General features: G+C 45.5%; 1 protein-coding gene across 1 annotated transcript in view; it reads left to right on the top strand.

The window, feature by feature from the left end:
* The window catches only part of adgrv1 (adhesion G protein-coupled receptor V1), a 69,874-nt gene that overhangs the window by 48,248 nt on the left and 2,419 nt on the right, over window positions 1–19,207 (top strand). Inside the window, exons 66-98 of the mRNA XM_022254557.2 lie at window positions 205–399; window positions 580–691; window positions 813–936; window positions 1,090–1,232; window positions 1,789–2,222; window positions 2,480–2,725; window positions 3,395–3,541; window positions 3,922–4,145; window positions 4,834–4,990; window positions 5,473–5,535; window positions 5,919–6,021; window positions 6,232–6,345; window positions 6,656–6,837; window positions 7,524–7,703; window positions 7,855–8,104; window positions 8,688–8,846; window positions 9,226–9,416; window positions 10,016–10,156; window positions 10,883–11,035; window positions 11,149–11,295; window positions 11,604–11,749; window positions 11,871–12,479; window positions 13,047–13,211; window positions 13,825–13,963; window positions 14,090–14,257; window positions 14,484–14,606; window positions 15,233–15,337; window positions 15,846–15,962; window positions 16,694–16,775; window positions 17,331–17,436; window positions 17,956–18,113; window positions 18,450–18,571; window positions 18,890–19,117. Coding sequence (XP_022110249.2) covers window positions 205–399; window positions 580–691; window positions 813–936; window positions 1,090–1,232; window positions 1,789–2,222; window positions 2,480–2,725; window positions 3,395–3,541; window positions 3,922–4,145; window positions 4,834–4,990; window positions 5,473–5,535; window positions 5,919–6,021; window positions 6,232–6,345; window positions 6,656–6,837; window positions 7,524–7,703; window positions 7,855–8,104; window positions 8,688–8,846; window positions 9,226–9,416; window positions 10,016–10,156; window positions 10,883–11,035; window positions 11,149–11,295; window positions 11,604–11,749; window positions 11,871–12,479; window positions 13,047–13,211; window positions 13,825–13,963; window positions 14,090–14,257; window positions 14,484–14,606; window positions 15,233–15,337; window positions 15,846–15,962; window positions 16,694–16,775; window positions 17,331–17,436; window positions 17,956–18,113; window positions 18,450–18,571; window positions 18,890–19,117 — 5,733 coding nt within the window. The remainder of the gene's footprint in view (window positions 1–204; window positions 400–579; window positions 692–812; window positions 937–1,089; window positions 1,233–1,788; window positions 2,223–2,479; window positions 2,726–3,394; window positions 3,542–3,921; window positions 4,146–4,833; window positions 4,991–5,472; window positions 5,536–5,918; window positions 6,022–6,231; window positions 6,346–6,655; window positions 6,838–7,523; window positions 7,704–7,854; window positions 8,105–8,687; window positions 8,847–9,225; window positions 9,417–10,015; window positions 10,157–10,882; window positions 11,036–11,148; window positions 11,296–11,603; window positions 11,750–11,870; window positions 12,480–13,046; window positions 13,212–13,824; window positions 13,964–14,089; window positions 14,258–14,483; window positions 14,607–15,232; window positions 15,338–15,845; window positions 15,963–16,693; window positions 16,776–17,330; window positions 17,437–17,955; window positions 18,114–18,449; window positions 18,572–18,889; window positions 19,118–19,207) is intronic.

Genomic DNA, 19,207 nt, shown 5'->3' with positions numbered 1-19,207 from the left:
TTGTGGAAAAGTCACAAAGTTTTTGTAAGGAGGTGCTGGACATTTAAAGAAAATTTGAAGCCCGAAAGAATGACTTGGAATCACATCTTGAGATGGGAAAAAATGACAAGTTTCAAAAGGATCGTAAGCAGATAGTCCTTCCATCTCTGAAAAAAAATCAGATATGGACACCGAAGTAATGCTCCCATCTTGTGTTGCTGACAGACAATCGATGACAGTGTCCCGGAGATCAAGCAGACCTACGTCCTCCAGTTGTCCTCTGTCACTGGGGGTGCGGCTATTGACCCCGAAGCTAATGCCAACCAGGCCACTGTCATAGTGGTCGCCAGCGATCACCCACACGGTGTCTTTGAGTTCAGTGGACTTCCTGAGGTCATCGTTAGTGAGGACTTGCCCCAAGTGAGTATCCATGTGCGTGATTTTGTTTTCTCCCAGATGCTGCATGCTTTGCTGACATCAGGTGTCAGTCCTCTGGTAAAGACTTGTGTCCCCCCCCCCATATCCTATCTGCTCAAATGCAGGTAGTTTGAATTTGTATTAAGTCTGAACTTGACACTGTTTGTTGGACGTTCTTTTCAGGTGAGCCTTGAAGTGGTGCGTAATGCCGGCATTACTGGAGCCGTGAAGGTGACTTACACAACCAAACAAATATCAGCCAAACCCAGTGAAGATTACGTAGAGGTGACTGGAGGTAATGATACATAATGATGACAACTTTATTTCTAGTTGAGTCTTCACAGAACTTCTGTTGTTAATTGTTTTTTTTTCCTGAAAATATCTGTCAGTAAGGTTTTTTTTGTTAATATTTTCAGATTTGATTTTTGGAGAGGGGTCAGATGTCAATACCATCAGCGTCAGTCTGGTTCCAGATGACCTACCAGAGGGTCCGGAATCGTTTCTGGTGAATCTGACCTCAATTGAGCTACTACAACCTGTGTAAGTACACCCTGAAATCGAGGCTGATGATTGGGAACTTTGCAGATTATTACAATTATTATATATGTATCTGTGTAGAGTTTTACTGGCTTAAGCATCATCTTGGTGGGGCTAGTTATGAACCCCTCATTTTGCTTATTCATTTTCCTCCAGCAATAATGACTACTCTCAGCGGGACGGCCTCGCACTGGACATGCCACCCGTGATCGGCCCGTTCAGCGAGAAGACTGTCACCATAGCGGCCAACGACAATGCCCAGGGGATCATTGAGTTTGCCCAGGGGAACGTCTTTGAATGTGAGTGGTTTAGATACCACAGAAAGAATGCAGTTCAAATGTTGTGTATAATGTGACTTCGTAAACAAGCGCTACATAGGACAAGTGCAGTTGTGTATTTGTAATGTGTTTCTCGCTTTCACCGAGCGGTGTATTTGCTAAGTGCTGTCTCGTTCATCATGGGGACTTCTCTGTTTATGTATTGAAATTTATGACACTGGTACTTGCATAAATGAGACACAGGGTGTATACGTCATTGTTTTGTTGGCAGCACTGTTTGGATTCCGCTGTTTGGAGCCCTCTTACTTGTACAGTTGGTCACATAATTTAACAATGTAGGGTGGAAGAATTTGGAAACGTTGTCATTTTTCCGTTGATGGTTAAACCAGGAAACCAAACTGGCTGAGTGTAGCTTGTAACTTGCAGGCACCAGAACACGTTACTGTCAATCTCTTGACTGAGCTATCGTGCTCTGTGTTGGCAGCCTGGAGTTTGCCGTCTGAAACCAGTTGAATATTTTTTTGTCACTTTTATTTGACTTTCGTTCTGTTTGATGTTTTGTCAACTCTGTTTGTAGTTTCTGAGGGTGTGGGCACAGCCATCATTCCTATCGTCCGCACAGCTGGGACCTTCGGCCTGGTCCAAGTCTCCTTCACGTCCAGGAACCTGAGTGCCACGCCTGGAGGCGTGGACTACTCCCTGACGGATGGCTCCGTCAGCTTCCTGAATGGCCAATCCCAGGGAGCCATCAACGTGGCCATCATTGATGATCAGCTCAAGGAGTTTGCGGAGGTCTTTGAGATCATGCTGACGGGGACCCAAGGGGGTGCTGTGCTTGGCCGCAACCGGACAGCCACAGTGGTGATCCTTAAGAGCGACGGTCCGGACGGCCTGATCGGGTTTTCAGCCACCCAGCTGGAAAGGGTCATCCCCAACCCAGGCAGTAACCGAGATATTGAATTCACCATTGAGCTATCTGGTGGAATCGACCAGTACCTGACTGGGGCTGAGGTGAGTTCCACTGGATCTGATAACTGACCTGATCTCAAGCCTCTGAATAATGAAAACCTATCCACCTCGAGCAGAAGCACCCCCTCATTGGGCGAAAATAGTCAGGAGTATTCATTTTGTTGGTAGTGATGCGAACCAGCGATGCACAATTAGTCCCAAAGGAGCCTCCATTGCTAGGGAAATAGCGCCCTCTCTTGGTCCAGCTTGATGCCCATTAAAATAAACACTCGCCATTTCCAATGCCATCTTCCTCCTAGGTCCGTTGGCAAATTCTGGGCCCCAACTCCCAGACCCTCCCGCCGGACACCGGCGACATCTCGACTGCTGATGGCCAGCTCCAGGGCTCGGTGACCTTTGATCCCGGCCAGCGGGGTGCCAAGAGCTTCACACTGCGGGTCAAGCCGTACCCAGGGCCTGAGGTGCAGGAGACATTCATGGTGGAGATCTACCAAGTTGTAGGGGCGGGGGAAATCAGCGAGGAGGCAGGCCGTGCCACGCTGAAGGTATGTTGGAGTCCAATCAACAGCTATTTGTGTTCCACTGGTCGACTTTGCCCTGTACCCTGTGCACACTACATATCCTGGGTACCAGGCAAAATTGAGCTGTGGTCGACATATGGTCCCTGATCAACCTTGCCTTGTGCAGTTGGGAAAAAAGTTTTGTGGAATGCCATATTTTCCCGATGGTTTTCCAATCCAACGTGCCATTTCAAATGTCTGAAGTTGGGTTTAGTCCAGTGTTACTTTCCTCCTCTACGGCCAGGGTTCAAATCTCACCCAGGCTGATTTTTGGAGGGGATTTTCAGTTCCTACCCAGCTCTGTGGCCAAGCCCCCAGGTTTTGGGATTTCCTCCCTTTACCTGCTGTCCTTTCCCCAGGGCCCCTAAAGAGAACAGGTTTTTATATTCTGAAAGGGCTACCCAAGTTTATGAATAATAAATAGATGAATAATTTAATCCCTGCTGCTCCAGAATTGTTCTAAATTGGGTAAGTATGTACGTCAAATTTAGTGTGTAATTTTGAACAGATTTTCTCGGACTTAATTCCTCTCTTTCTCAGCATACTTTACAGCTTTTCAGCTGGGGGATGTTAGCTGTTACAATCCAATCGATGACGTCAGGAAACATTTCTGATCACACTGTGTTCTTCCCTCTCTTCATTCCCAACCCGCAGGTCCTCAAGCACGGAGACCCCAACGGCGTGGTCAGGTTCTACGGGGAGTCCATTAACCCGCGGAGCTTCGAGGAGCCGGTCGACGGTGGGTCGCTGAAGGTGTCCTTCCCGCTCAGGCGACGGGAAGGCGTGGTAGGTGACATCAGGGTAAGTTGAGGCACCTCCGCAGTAAATATCAGCTTGAAGCGATATCAGTAACATGATATCCAAGGCTTACCTTGCCAAAATTTCATGGAAAATCTGCTTAGTTTAAGAAAAGGAACAGGTGTGTTGCTTCATGACCTGTAAAAAGAAAAATTAATGTGGAGCACTGATCTCATATCTGTTGTTTCTCTACGTTCTTCAAACCTCCATGGAGACTTTGCACTGTCAGAAAATGACATTTGGCCTCATAGACATTCAAGATGGATATATTGCCTGGAATGAGAAGCCTGCTCGAAAACGTGTCACTGCTTGATTTTGCCAGTGAAATTTTTCTGAAGTAAGAAATTCACCGCTGAAAATCGTGAACTTATTATTCTCGGCAGGTGTACTGGGAGGTGCGAGACGCTAGGGGTTTAGTAACTGGGGACGTCTCGCCCGTTAACGGCAGCCTCCTGATCCCCGACGGCGTGGCCAACACCCAGATACTGCTTGATATGCTACCAGACCAGACGCCTGAGCTGCAGGAAACCTTCCGTTTGGTCCTGGTGTCAGTGGATGGAGGGGCTGAGATTGACCCCCAGTTCAACACCTCCACTTTTTACATCCAGTGAGTCTTCCAACGTGGTCACAATCGAGTCCATCACAAGTCATCTGGTCACTAGTCTAGCCACAAGCTGATTCACTTGACCCGCGATGAAAGCATTCCTTTTTATTGTTCACCCCGTTTCTTGTGGCAAGACTTTGTGAAAGGACTCGTGGAAGAACTTGTGGTGGACTTCGCTAACGACACTGTCTACAGAATCAGTCAGATTATAGCATCGCGTACACATGTTCCACTTTTTCAATCTCTCTGATCCGTATACCCACAGTGAGGTTCATTATCTACCACCATGTTTCACTCGGCCTGTATCATTGATAAGTCAAGCTTGCATGTCCAAAGAGTCGGTCTTAAATCTTTTTTTTATGATTTAGCTGAAACAACAGTATGCACAAGTTTTGAGCACGATCAAAATATTGAACCCTGACTGTTGATGCCAAAGTTACTAACCTCATGCATGGACTTCTGAAAATACCTCACTTGAATAGTTCTCAATCCACTGAACTTTCTTCCTAACACCGTGGCAGGACAGACCTAGGCCGTGTCTGGCTTCCAAAGCTATGTCTGTTATCAGCACTCACCCTCGCACTTGCAACCGGCAAAGATCTAGACCCAGCAATTGGTGGAAGAGCTAGGCATAGCCTCATTTGATCGCAGTGCTGAATTTTTAGAGGAACGTTTTCCTTTTCTTTGCCAGACCCAATGACAACCCCCACGGTGTGTTCAGCGTCCACCAGGAGAACCAGACGGTCGGCGTCAACGCCAACATGAGGCGGTACCTGCAGATCCTTGTCACGCGCGGCGCAGGCACCGAAGGCGACGTCGCAGTGACCTTTGAGCTGAAATACAATGACGTAAGCAGTGTGCACACTCCATTTTCTTCCATAGCAGTGATAGACCCCTGTACTATTGATGCCACACTTTGGCGCTTTGTGAACCATGGACCCCATCTTGCTCCTAGGAAAGTCCACAAGTCAGGGCTTTTAGAAAGCACCCTCAATTTTTAGTCAGAAGAGGGAAAGAAAAAAAGCCATTTACTGTAAAGTGAGTCAGCAGAGCGTTAAGGGGGAGAGGCCATTTGGTGGTAGCGCGTCGTTGAAAAAGTTGACATCCATGCGCCAGATGGAGTTATTTTGTGCAGTCCCTTAGCAACCTTCAGATTTCTTGATTTGTAAGATTTTGGTTGGAATTCTCATGTGTGTCATTGACGAGCTCATTTTTCACTCCTCTAGAGGGCTGCTGACAGAAGGCTGAACATAAAGCTTGAACGACTTTAACGGGCACTCATACAATACAATTTTATAATATTTTCTTGTTGGGGATCTATCTTTTTTAGGGAATAACTGGTGCTTATGTACCGAGCAGTGGTTCCGTCGTCTGCCAACATGGAAATATCTTTGTAAGTAGTTCTAAAACAATTTTAGATCTTTTCTTAATTACAGCAGAATTATTTCAGATTTTTGTATGAATCTCTTTGTAATCTGTCCATCCAATTAGAGCTGTGTAGTCCTTTCATAAGGTTTTGCGATAGTGTTGCCCTTCCCTCAAGACAATTCCGGCCCCCGTGTGATTCATCTTTGCACATTGTTCTTAGAAATCACTCATTTGAGTCCTAATGCATTCCCTTCGCTGAGCTACCCGAAGCAGCTCAACCTGTACACCATCAGTGTCTCAGAAGACAGCCTCTGGCCTTAATTTCTGTCACATCTCCCTGTTTCTGGCACGTTGAAGCCTGTTGACGTTCCTGTTTACGTTTCCGTCTTCTTGTTCTGAAATTTGCAGTGCACAAAAGATGTTCCGTTGCTGAATAACGACATGTTCTTGGAGAGGGATACATCATTCAACGTCACCCTGACCGGACTTAGTTATCAGACACCGGGAGAAGGTAAGAACACAATTGGTGGTTTCTTGATCAAAGTTTGATCATGTAATTGACCCAGGTTTAAAAGACGGGAAGAGCGCAAATTTTGTCAGCTTATAATATTAGACCAACACATTGGTATTGCGCCCTCTTCTGTTGTCAATTCAGTAGCAGAATTTCCTTTGCTGAGTGCCAGATTTTATGACGTTTCTTGTTTTGGTTTTTTTTTTTCAGTCACCATTCCTCCGGTGCTGCTGCCTGGTGCGAAGAGCGCCCTCATCGTGGTGCCCCAAGAGGCCGCCAATTCGTTTGTGGGGTTCAAGTTGGACGCCACCACCGTCGACGACAGTAAGTCGCACGATGTTCCGGCGCCACTTCCGGTGCCTGTGAATTTTGCTCTATTTCCCACGGCAGCGGATTTCAAATCTATTTTGCAGTGCGCAGTCAAAAGCCCTTGCCACGCATTTATATTGAAATCTCAGAGAAGAAGGTTATACCAAATTTTAATGAACAGAATAAGCCTATTCCTCACTTGTTTGTGAAATCTGTATTGATATCGGTACAAACCTGTTCCCCATAACAAGGGCATAGAAATAACTGCATGCTTCAGAACTGACTGCACTGTGTCCAACTTTCATTTGTTACCTTGTCCTTACAGTATCCTATCGTACCATTCTGACCGTCGAGCGCATTGGGTCCTATGGGACAATTAATGTTCTGTGGGAGGCCGGCTACCCGTTGGCTGAGCTCCCCCAAGGTTACCTGCAGGGGGCCGTGTCGCAGCGGTCTGGCCAGCTGAACATGGCCGACGGGATGTCTAAAATCACGCTGCCCATTGTGGTAAGTCCAGAGAACTGGAGAGTTGAGCCTTGGACTACATTTGGTCTGCAACATTATCCCTACCCACCCCCTCCAAAGTCTTTCACTATAAAACAGTCGTTCAGCAATGGTTAGCTAAGATCAGTTTGGAACGTGTCATAGACAAAGGGCTTGTTTCAATGTTTGCCTTATGTTAGAGTGGCGCTTAGCTTGAGAAAAGTTCATGGGTAAATCATTTCAGCTGAGCAGAGTAAAACTCAATTTCCATTTGTATGTTGATTTATTCGTCATAATTCATTCATGAAAGGTATTTTTGCCATATGTAGTTTAACAGGGCAACATCAACTGATAAATGTTCTCAAAGATTGATCCCATTTCACTGAAATAAAGGACTGCAATTATATTTATTGATTATGAGCAAAGCCTGGCTTGTACTCTCCATCAGCAGGCTGAAAAATTTCATTTTAATGGTACAATAAAAACCATAAATGAAGTCACCTGAAGCAGCTTCACAGGACAGTAGAACATTGAGTGGGTCATCGTAAAACTCAACAAAAAACAACTTTTTGAAGGCTTTCTTTCTCTAGAGCCAGTAGCCCCACTGGCATAAATTAGATTTCCTAAAGTGAAAGTCTGTGGAGTAGTTTTTCCTCGACTCCACGAGTAGTTGGTCAGAAATCAGTCTGGTTTTTTTCTTCCTCTCTCAGCTCAACCCTAGTGGCAGTCCCAACGAGCTGTTTGCCGTCCACCTGACAAGCACCCTGACCACGGCCGAGGGCGGGGCCAGGTTGAGGGAGGGGCATACTACTGTGCCCATTGAGCCTTATGGGGTGGTGGGCTTCTCCCCTGGGTCCAGACAGGTCTCTGTGTCAGAAGGCAGCGGGGAAGTAAGTACTTGCCAGTCAGATATTTAATATTCATATATTCAAACCTCTAAATTTAAATGTTTAGTATTCATTATATTGAAATGAAGTATTTACAGATATTATTGTAACAAATTTCTTGTTTACCGGAGCCCAATTCTTTTTTAATCCACAGCTGTCTCTGATGGTAGAACGGCAGCTTGGCACCCTGGGCAGCGTGCGCATGACCTACCAGACCCACGCTGCCTCAGCCGTGTCTGGGGAGGACTACGTGGCCATCACCAGCGGTGCCCTCACTATGGCTGCCGGGGCCCGCACGGCGGCCATCTTGGTGACCATCCTAGAGGAGCAGGAACCCGAGCTGGCCAAGATCTTCTATGTCAACATCACCAGCGTAGCCCGGTTACCCATCGATGGAACACAGGGTGAGTGGTACAACTCAAGGTACATTTAAAGTGCCCATGGGACGGATTTTGAAATACATGAATTTTAAAAGTGCCCTGTTGTGTTCAGTTAACCTTTAGTTTTAACGTTAGGATGCTTTTTCCATTCTTATTTCATAGTCATTTAAAAACTTTCATTCTAATTTTAATTACCATATTCAAAAGAGTGATGTCATATGAGGTCAAAGCTTCATTGTCACAACACAAATGTTCTCAGATATTTTGCTGTATACTGAAGTCATCTATCTTTGCTGTAGTGTGTCTATTATTTTGGCATGGTGACCACTCCGACAGCAAACTTAATCTACAGTGAGGCATGTGTCCTTGCCTGCTGATTTGTACAAAAACTCCAAAACTATAAAATGATTGCCCAAATTGACATGACAACAGCGCCTTTATTGTTTCAAGAAATGGTACGTGCATTCCAAATAGTGAAAAAGGACACTTTGGAGCAAAGCCCACAAGCTTCAAAATCTTTGGTTTAGTTCCCTGAAGCAATTCCACCAGTCCTGGAACTATTGTCTCATGGAGTGGTGTATGTGATTCACCCTGTTGCCCCACCCAGGTACCAGCCCAAGACTGAGCTCTAGGTTCCCTGTCTCAGAGGTGACTATCCAGGGCAGCAATGATCCCTACGGCGTGTTGAGCATGAACCCCGATGTGATTGAGATAGCTGAGAGTGAAGCCACCTGCAAGCATGTCACACTGAACATTCAGAGATCAGGTAGGAGCGTGTACATGTGAACTCCCAAAAAAAGGGCGGACGACACTCAGCCCCCTCCTCGATGCTTTCCCGATTTCACTGCCATAGTGTGTTTCGTGCCGTGTCATTTTATTACAAGAGTTTTTATAAAATTTGGACTAGTTTGGAAAGGTTCCTCCCATTTTGTTCACAGGACTGTGGCAGCTACCAGACCTAAAGATCTCGCAAAGAAGTCTAGATCTTTTAGTCTGGAAACCAGATCAGATGTGGACATGTGGTTTTAATCATCTGTCAATTTTTTATTGAAGAGTGCCAATAAATTACCGTAAGTGCTTCTCTTCACAGGAAGGAGTGCTGATTTCTATTAACCAGAAACGTAATTGCCTAAAACTTTTTTCAGGTGGCACCCATGGGGAGGTGGGGGTCAGAGTTCGGACCATTGGCGGAGGGGAGCCCTGGCAGGGTAGTGTGACCCCCCGCCCCTCCGATACCACCAACACCGTGGAGAACGCCCTGGCTAATACCCAGGACAGACCCCATGCCACGGCTGGTCAGGACTACCGAGAGGTGGACATGGAGATCACGTTCCGGGTGAGTCTCGTCCCACCACACCGTGACACTTTAGGATTTTAGGCTGTTAAAGGGTCTGTTTGAGCTTACTTAGAAAGCAGATGGTCTTGAGATTTGTGAGGCAGTATTTGAATGAGTTATCCACAACCTCATGTCACATGGTATCCACAACCCCATGTCACATGGTATCCACAACCCCATGTCACATGGTATCCACAACCCCATGTCACATGGTATCCACAACCCCATGTCACATGGTTAAAGTTATTACAGGTTTGTCTTAATTCTTCAGAAGCAAGTAGTAAGTCGGAAGTTTTTCTCACTAGCAGACCAGTATTTCCACCCCTACCCAACCCCCCCAGAAATTGTGTGTTTTATGTCAGTCTTAATAAGTTCAGAGTTTCGCAACAAATATGCTTCGTTCAAAAATCACCTTGATTTTCGTCCACAAGCTTATGCACTGTGTAAGTGTGGGGCTTTCTTCCTCAATAAATTGGTGCAGAACTTCACAGTAAAGATAAAATGACAACCTTTGAGTACAGTGAATAAAATTGACGGCATGTGCCAGAGAAAAATTGCTCTAGACTTTGCCAACATCGTCTGGGTTCATCTGTCGACAGGACGGAGAAACTGAGAAGAGCTTCCAGGTGGAGGTGTGCGACGACGGACTAGCCGAGCCAGCCGAACTGTTCTTTGTCTATCTGTCAGAGCCCACAGGAGGGGTCCGCATTGCCCTGGGCCAAAGCGATGGTGGACTCAAGGTAGGACCAGCAGTTAACTAAGTGTTGCATCTCATAAGATGAGATTAAAAGGTGTCTTTATGCAAAATATAATGTGAAAGCATTTAGTACTGATTGCATGGTAGGGGATTCTCTCTCTGGTATTATGACAACGCTTAGTGTTATGTCTCTGTCATGTTGTAGTTGAGTCCATCCATGGGCTTTGCCAAGATTTTTTCCCCGGGTAGGAGGCCAAGATTTTTTCTCGGGAGGTACAAAGCACTCACCAACAAATGGATAAACCATTCATGGTATAAGGGGTATATTTCAAAGGCCTTTCAAGGGAATTGGTAATTTTAATCTTGTTACTTCCCTTTTTTGTTTGTCTTTTCTTTTTCTTCCATTTTTAAGTTTTCAATAAGTATTTTTTGGGGGGAAAGGGCCACTCCTACCCCCCCTCAAGATTGCCTTTGCATCCACCACAAGTCCCCAACAAGCCATACAGTCACATGCTACTCAACAGAGCTGTCACACAGGCATCCCCTTTGCAGTGGTTCACTTAACGCTTGTATCCACCACAAGTCCCCAACAAGCCATCCAGTCACATGCTACTCAACGGAGGTGTCACACAGGCATCCCCTTTGCAGTGGTTCACTTAACGCTCGTGCTTGGTCTTGTGAAAGGGCTCGTGATGGAGTCGACTTCAACGCCAGTTTCTTCTGCATTTTTTCAACTTCAATATTTCATTTGCCGCTTCCTCGTGTTCAGGGGTTCACTCACTTCACCATTGTCGGGAGTGACAACTTCAACGGGGTGATCAGCTTTGCGCAAGAATCGAGGTTCGTGACCGTTGACGAGGATGCCCAGCCCTCTGTTACGCTCACACTTGATAGAGGGCAGGCTTTCTTTGGCGAAGTCACAGTAAGTCTTCCCTCAACCATCATTTTCTCTTTAAGGTTTTGTGAAAAGCGTGACTCACTTTAAATATCTGGAAAAGACACAATTGGTGATCAGGAAGATTATGCCAATTTCAGGTGGAGTGGCGAGCGACGCACAGTCCCATCGGAGACATCACCAATGATGCTGATCTCTACACACAACTCGAGGAGGCTCAGGGCACGGTGACGTGCCCTGCCGACCAGCGACAGTGCACGTTTGACATCACTCTTCGACAAGATGAGGTGGGTACAGTACGGTGTGACTTCAAATATCAGAAATATTTTTGTACTTAAAGTAACAGTGAACGCACATAAAGGTCTTCTCATGCATACCACCATGGAGTAGACATACACCTCCAAGATGGCTGTCATGCGAAATGTCTATAAGCATTGTTGCTTGGTACAAAGTGAGTACCATTTTGCAACATGTTTTTTGGACATAGTTCGACTGTTTCCCATAATGCACTCCAACAAAAGTCAGACTATGTCCAACTAATAACAGCTCTCCTGTTTGGTGAAATACTCCTTCTTGGTGTCTGTCTGGACCACAGGAGCCTGAGTTTACCAGCTGGTTTCTGGTGGAGTTGGTGGGCGTGGGACAGGGAGCCAGTCTGGACACAGCCCAGCGGTTTGCCAACGTTACATCATTGGACAGTGACTATCCGTATGGCCTGCTGCAGTTTACTATGGACACCAGGTAAGCCGTGTCGCGCACCGTCACAAATACCTCGTCTAAAGCTTATGCCCAATTTTGCAACGTTTCCACAGGAGTAAGAAGAATGCAGGGAACACTAAGCCGCCTTTGTTGTTGCTTGCAGGTTCCAGTCGGTTCACAGCAACACAAAGCGTGTCAGCTTGCGCGTGGAACGAGTAGGCGGTAGCACCAGAGACAGTACTGTGTCCTGGGGGACACTCCAGCTCGACGCAACTGTCCAGTTGGCCGGTCTGACCGCTTACCCGGCCATAGCAGAAACCGACTACGTGAGCGCTTCAGGCGACTTGGACTTCAGCTCGGGCGTCCGGCGGATACCAGTGGATGTGGTCCTTCTCCCAGAGACGCCCGCCTCCTCAGCTGAATACCCGAAGCTGCTACGGGTTGAACTGACGGGGGCTACCGGTGGGGCCCTTATCCATACCCAGCATGGCGTGGCCAGCATCACCCTTGTTGAAGACGAGCGGACGGCCGACATCTGGGACAACCGTTACAGTGCCCTCATGGGCCTGAGCGACGACAACATCTACAACGTCCTCCTGGGCATGGCCGAGCACATCAGGGGCCAGCTGACCGAGGAGCAGCTGGCCGTCGTCACGGATACCATTCGGATGGTCGTCGCCGAGGGGGGACGGAGGAAATTACCTAGCAACCTGCTCAGTCAGCTGATGGATATCTACTGTGTTTTGATGAATCCTGAACGACTAGACTCAAGGTGTGCTGACTAATCTTAATTCTTTAGAATTAATGTCAAGGGCCTTGACCACCTTACCTGCATTGTGATTTTACCCCTTACTGCATTGAAAATACTATTTTGGCAATTTCAAGTTCACAGGTACCAAGTGAATGATCCATTACAAGATTACCGGTATGATGTCATTTTGGCACAATAAGAGAATGATTTTTTTTTCAAAAACTGGATATAAATGAAAATAGAACTTTCAGTCAAGTTCTTGGAGATTAACTGGCAGGGGATTCAGCTTATAGGGATCTTTCTTTTTTAAATTGTTCGATTGGGCTTTTTAAGTATGCCATATTAGGGGGCTCTTTGCTCAATTTTGTACCCAAATTTGAAGCACCACCTAATTACAATATCATGACACCAGAATTTTTTGCATGATATTCATAGCAAGTTCCAGCAAGATGACGGTGCCTTTATTTAACTGACTAAGTCTGAAGATCATTCAGTTCAAAGTTCATGAAAGTTTGGGAGAAAGTTCCAGTGTGTTTGCTTGAGCCCTCAGGCTTCATAAATCCTTTTTGATAAACTCTGCATGCCTAGGGGCGCATACCAGCTGGCAGAATCCTTCAGTTCGTTTGCCTTCGTCCTTGTGACGGACCTGCCCTGTGAGACGACAGACCTCCAGACACTGTCCTGCGTTCATGCCGTGGTGGAGACAGGGCGATGGTCTCGGGGTAGAATCAACGGCCACAACTTCCAGGGAAAGTAAGCCACCGACAGGAGAGATTGAATGATATTGTAACAGACCTGTAACTATTAGTATAAATGGGTTATCGACTAACGTCAGTACTTATCATTGTCTGTTTGGTGATACCTGTGTCAGTTTTTTTCAGCCATCACTTTGCTTTTTCTGTTTATGAGCTGAACTGTAAACTGACTTATGATTTGGCTTGCGATTGACTTGCGATGGGCTGGTTCATAGCTTTGGCCTAGGTAGAATCAAAGAGGTACTAATCCCAGAATATTGGTAAGCACAAAATATTATATTCTCAGCAAAAAATAGGTCACCAGCTAAGGTTTCATGCAAAACATAGTACTCAAGACTGGTTCCCCGCTCGTTTTTGCCGTAGCACAAAAATCTACCAAGCAGTGTTTTTCTGCCCAGTGGCTCCAGGGCACTGGATCCTGGTTGCAGGATCCAAAAGGTGTTTGACATACTCTGGGTACCAGACTGAAGCTTTAGTCGAAGATGATGACCTCTGGCTAGGGCTAGGGCTGTCCACTGTGGCAGACTATTGGCAGAACCAAAGTCTTAGCCTGAACTACCTGATATGGTAAACATTGCCTCAAGCCTTATCTCCCTGGTTCCCTTCCCCAGAGGACAGAACAGCTTTACCATGCCAGCGGAACTGCTGGACACCAGTGCTTCCTCGTCTTGTGAAGACATTCACTTCATCGAGTACAGCAGCCAGCAGTGGTTCTACGGGATTGACCAATCCTCTACTCTCAATAACCAGGTATCGATAGGCTTTCTAAATATGATCGGGCATTCCTAAAAGTTTTACTGACATTCTAGTTGAATGGCCAACATGATTTGGGGAAGAAAAACCCACCTACTTACATTTTACGCTCATATTTTTCAGGTTTTGTCGGTAGCCATCAAAGGGGCAGAGCAGAATTTCACCAGGCTGTCCAGCCCGGTCACTTACCGCATCTATGCCGACAACGCCCGGGTTACCCCCCTCGGAGCCAGCTGCGTCATCTTCAACAGACCCACAGAGCGCTGGAGACCCGACGACTGCCAAGTCCTGGTAGGTCTTGACTGTGGGTTTGATGATGATGCTTTGATGTCAGACAATCCTGTTGATTCAGTAATGCGTGAGGGGACGGGTCTTTTGATAGGTCAGTCCGTTACGGGCAGATGACATGTTTCTGCATGTTTTTGATGAGAGAGGTGCTGTGAATGGCTGTCACACTTTAGAGGCATCAGTCGGAGCCTGCTATTGGTCAATTCTCTGTCCTGTCCTTTGTTCACAGATTGATCAGGGTGCCTATGTGGAGTGTTCGTGCACTCACCTGTCTGACTATGCAGCCCAAGGCGAGACAGATAACCTGGTTGGCTACAACGTCTACATCTATGCATCTTGTTTTATCTGCATTGTAAGTAGAAAAAATGCGTAGAGTTTATCAAACAGGAAAGCTAATTCCTCATGACCAAAAAAATGAATTGGTTCCCCACCGTCCATGTTTTGGCAAAAACAATTCCCTAGTCTTTAGTACCATATGCCAACTTGCGCGAGAGGCTAAGCAGTGATCTATGTTTTTAATACTTGACAGTTCAGTGTTCCCACAAATGGCAATTTTGTGGATCTTATTAAAATAGTTCCTCTTTCTAAATATGGTTATAGAAATATTTGAAGAAGTTTTATTGTTTTATCATGAAATTTTTATTGTCCATTTAGCTTATGTGGTACACTAAAGAAATGACTATTTCTAAAATGAATTGCCTTTTTGACAGTTGAGTTTAATATGTCCTTTTCCATGAGATGCTGAACGCACTTAACCTCTGTTCACCATGCCTATGTTATTAATTTACAAATTCCAAACTTCGAAAACAGCGTGCAATGAAACCTTTTATTTTATACATTTCTAAGTGACGTAGTTGCCACTTTTACCTGTTCGAACAAAATCAGTATTCTAAAATTTGTGAGAACAGCAGGAATGAAATTAATCAGCCAAACACAGATCCACCAACATGAAGGACTTGTTTCATTCTCTCTGTGCAGGTGGGCCTGTTGTGTGCCATCATTGCTCACGTCGTCTGCTCAGTCTACTCCATGTTCTCGGCCAAGCTTCTCATGCATATGTGCTTTGCCTCCATGTCACTCCAGGTAAGAACAGCATTTGTAGATGTGCTTCATGCTTGATGCTGTTTTGAAATTTGGGAGAACAAAAATCCATGACCTTGGCCACGTAAGAGCAATTGCATCTTATATAAAACCAGATGGAGTAGTCAGTGATTCCAAGATGGTTCTCTCCAACAAATGCCTACAGAAAAGTACAGAGCTCAAATCTTAAGCCTTGGTCTTCCAGATCCTTCAAAGAAACCAGTAAGAAGTTTGGAAGATTTTGTAGGATGTAGGAAGATAGAGCCAAGCAAGTGTTACCTTGCATGATGCTCCATTGTCCGTTGAAAGTTCGAAGACTGTGCCATTAGTTTCCTGCACAGTGGAGGATTTTGAAGAATCAGAGAATTCAGAGAGAGCTAAGATATTTATTGGCATATTGATCTATCCAACTGTTCTCTCCTCAGATTGAGTGAGATTCCCAGCAAGAGTTCTGAGGGAGCTAGGATTGTTATTAATTGGAAAATAACCTGTCCACCTGTTCTCTCCTCAGATCATCTTTGTCATCTCGGCGTATGTGAGTAGCTTCGTCTCTGCACCCTCCTGTGCTGCCCTAGGGGTGCTGATCCACTTCTTCTTCCTGGCACAATTCACTTGGATGCTCGTACAGGTGAGGACGGACCCCCAGACTGTTCACGTCTTGCGGGTACCTTCAAATGACTTTATACCCAGAACACCTTTTAACAGACAGCTCCACAGGTGCAAAAGAAGCAGTAGATGTAGCCTTGTTGATTTTAACCCTACTGTCGCACAGTACTGCCCAAAACTCCATCCCGTGGAAGGTTGGATCTGTTACAGGAGTGGTGTCCGAGAAGGTCACACCCCCTTTCCTTCTTGCCTGACCAGTGATTCACATATTGCTTATTCCCCCAAACATGTCTGCCCTGACATGAAGTCCAGATAACATAGCAAATCTCAATAACACTCTCAAAGGCATTTGGTCTGAGCCACACCCCGTTGGCAGTTCCTGGCTCTGTCTTCGATGATCCACTCACTTCACCTGCCAGAATTGCCAGACAAGTTTGGTGGCCCAGTAGTTGAACACTGACGGCAACAGGACAAGTTAGAAACACGTCAGCAGCTAATTACCCGCAGCAATGACAGCTTCTGGATTTTTGTCCGTCAGCTGGCGGGTTCAGTCCGATGATTGTGTCTGGCTATTTACAAATTTCTATGTGGGTTTGATCCTAAAAGCTAACAAGATCTACAGTTGTTTACAGTGGCAAATTACTGTACTGTCATCATTGCTAGTAGAGCAAAGGGTGCGTTAATTGTCCCCAATATTGTTATTTTGCTGTGCTGTCTGTTAAGTTAACTTTCTTCATGTTTTTTTGTCTTCAGGCATTCAATTTGTGGAAGGTGTTTGTGATCAACGATGAGCACACCGACAGATACTACATTCTGTTTATTGTCATCGGCTGGTGTGAGTAGCTTCATCTTTTATCCTGTCTGAGCAACCTCTGTGGAGGGCTGCATTCATGTTTATGCCATGGATGTCATTTAAAAATTCTAGACTCGCAGTGCTTTTACGCTGCTTTCATTGGTTATTGAAGCCACCGGTGGCCATATTACCATGCCAAATACAGAGCTAATACAATGGCTTGCTCACCATTTTTGAACAAATCGTTCAAGGCAACAAAAGTTACAATGGCACGCAAGCCAACAACTACCTTTGTATTTGGCACGGCAAGATGACCTCCTTTGGCTTCAGTTGATACAAGAACATTGTGAGTCCAGATTTGTTGATATGATTTCGATGGTTCATGCTGTGTACTGTGTAAAAGAACTTTCCACAATTTTATCTCAACCATCTTGAATTTTAATTTGAACTTTGGATTGATATCTTTATGAGTTCAGGAGATTCAAAGTTTGGCTTTCTGCACTTAGAAATGCCTCCAGTGAGGGTCTGCCCTTGGAATATTTTATACATTTTCCATGTAGATGATGCTAACTGATGCTGTGTTGGTTTGCTCCTCAGGTTTGCCTGTTGTGGCTATTGTCATCTACGTGGTGATAGCATATGCCGCATTGAACTGGCCATTCCTTGGTGTCACGTATGGAGATGTGCACCTCAATGGAGACATGTGAGTGCATATCTTGCGGCCTCGTGTACACCTTTTTTATTGAACAAGTGTTGAAATGTTCATTGACAGGTTTTAGTAAGTGCACTGTGTCACGTAATCTCTTTAAGATAGCTATGGTCTGGGAAAGAGGTTGAACGTTGAAAACTTGCAGAGTGTTGTCGTTTCCCTCAAATAACCTAAATGACACAAGACTGTAAGAATAAACAAGGATTGGATGAAATTCAGTACTATGTTTGAAAAAGGAGATGAGTGGAACAGGATTTGAACCAGAGACCTCTAAAATGCAGTATCATTACTCTACCAGCTTTCAGTGGCCCCTCTTGATCAAAGACTTGAATAAATGTGGAAATAGCCAACCTTGAGCGGGACAACTTAGTTGGACATAAGTGCTGGGTGACCACGGTTCTCCCAACTTCCTGTCACCGAGATTCATATCGGAACAGTTTTGGAACAAATTTCATGGAAGTTGATCAAAATCTTCACCACAGGTCCTCTGTTTTGTTTGGTTTGGTTCCTCAGTTGTTTTATGCCTAACGGCTACGCAGCCTTAGCCAGCGTCGTTGGTCCAGCTATCCTGTGTCTCTTTGGTGTGGCAACCTTCTTCATCCATGCTTACCAAGTCAAGCCGCAATGGAAGCGATACGATGACATCTACATGGGCAGTTACAACACCACCGGTTAGTCCGTCTACTAAGACTCTACAAATTGGTTTATCCCCACAATACTTGTCACAACATTAGTTTTGGCCACATTTCTTGAATATCCACATCTCATAGGTTTTGAATGGTTATGAGGCAGGTCTATAAATAGCTATTTGTGTTAAGCAGAAAGATGCATATTAGTCGCGAGGTCAAAATACAAACGGTTTATGAAATATCCGATGGGTCATTAAAGGTAAACCCCAAACGATGAGTGAACTATCAAATCTTTGATGTGCTCACATTCAGTTTAAACACCAAGCTAAGATTTCCAGGGAAGTCATTGTTTTCCACCGTTGCTGTTCTGTCCTACAGAGGTTCAGTTACTTCTGGTGTTCTGGGCGATCATCTGCCTGGTCTGTCTCTTCGGCGGCCTTCACATGGCTTACAGTCAGCTCTGGATGCTTATTATCTTTGTCATCTTCAACATTGTCCAGGTAACTTCAGAAATGAAAAACGACCACCCTCCCCACGTCATTCAGAAGAAAGTGAAAACTTCAGCTTCCAACAACATATTTGAGCCTGCTTTTAACTAGCATTTACAATACATTTGATTTTTGTATCATTTGTTATGCAAGAAGATTTCTAATGCCCACCAGCAAGAGATACATTGCACCCACTATGAATTTGTGCTGTGTCGAAATCAAACAAAAAATCCACTTTTATAAGCATTTCTGATGGCATCCTCGAAGTGCAAATAAATTTGGCATTAGTTGTTCTAATTATTTTTTTCCAATTTGATTGATCCCTGCCAGGGTTTGTATGCCTTTGTGGTGTACACTGTCCTCCGCAACCAGATCTGCCGTCCCCGGAAGGGCAACTACTCCCTCAACCCGTCTGGCTATGACAACTCGGTCATGCTCCTTGACAACAGCCAGTATGCAGCCAACGGCCTGATGGCAGCAGGCTCGGAGAAGGGGTCCAGGATCCTGCTGACCAAAGCTGAGCAGCCCCCCGGGATGACCCTCATTGGAAGCCAGGACGTGAGTAATGGACAGAAGTCCTCAGTATGTGGTTTAATGCTTTCAGAATATTGACTAATGTCCTCAGCGTGTGGACTCAAGTGCTTAGAG

Source organism: Acanthaster planci, linkage group LG05, assembly GCF_054643075.1.
Source record: "Acanthaster planci isolate LZ-2023a linkage group LG05, COTS_SCS, whole genome shotgun sequence".
Lineage (NCBI taxonomy): Eukaryota > Metazoa > Echinodermata > Asteroidea > Valvatida > Acanthasteridae > Acanthaster > Acanthaster planci.
The sequence above is the reverse complement of the archived record's forward strand: the minus strand, read 5'-3'. Positions and strand labels throughout refer to the sequence as shown.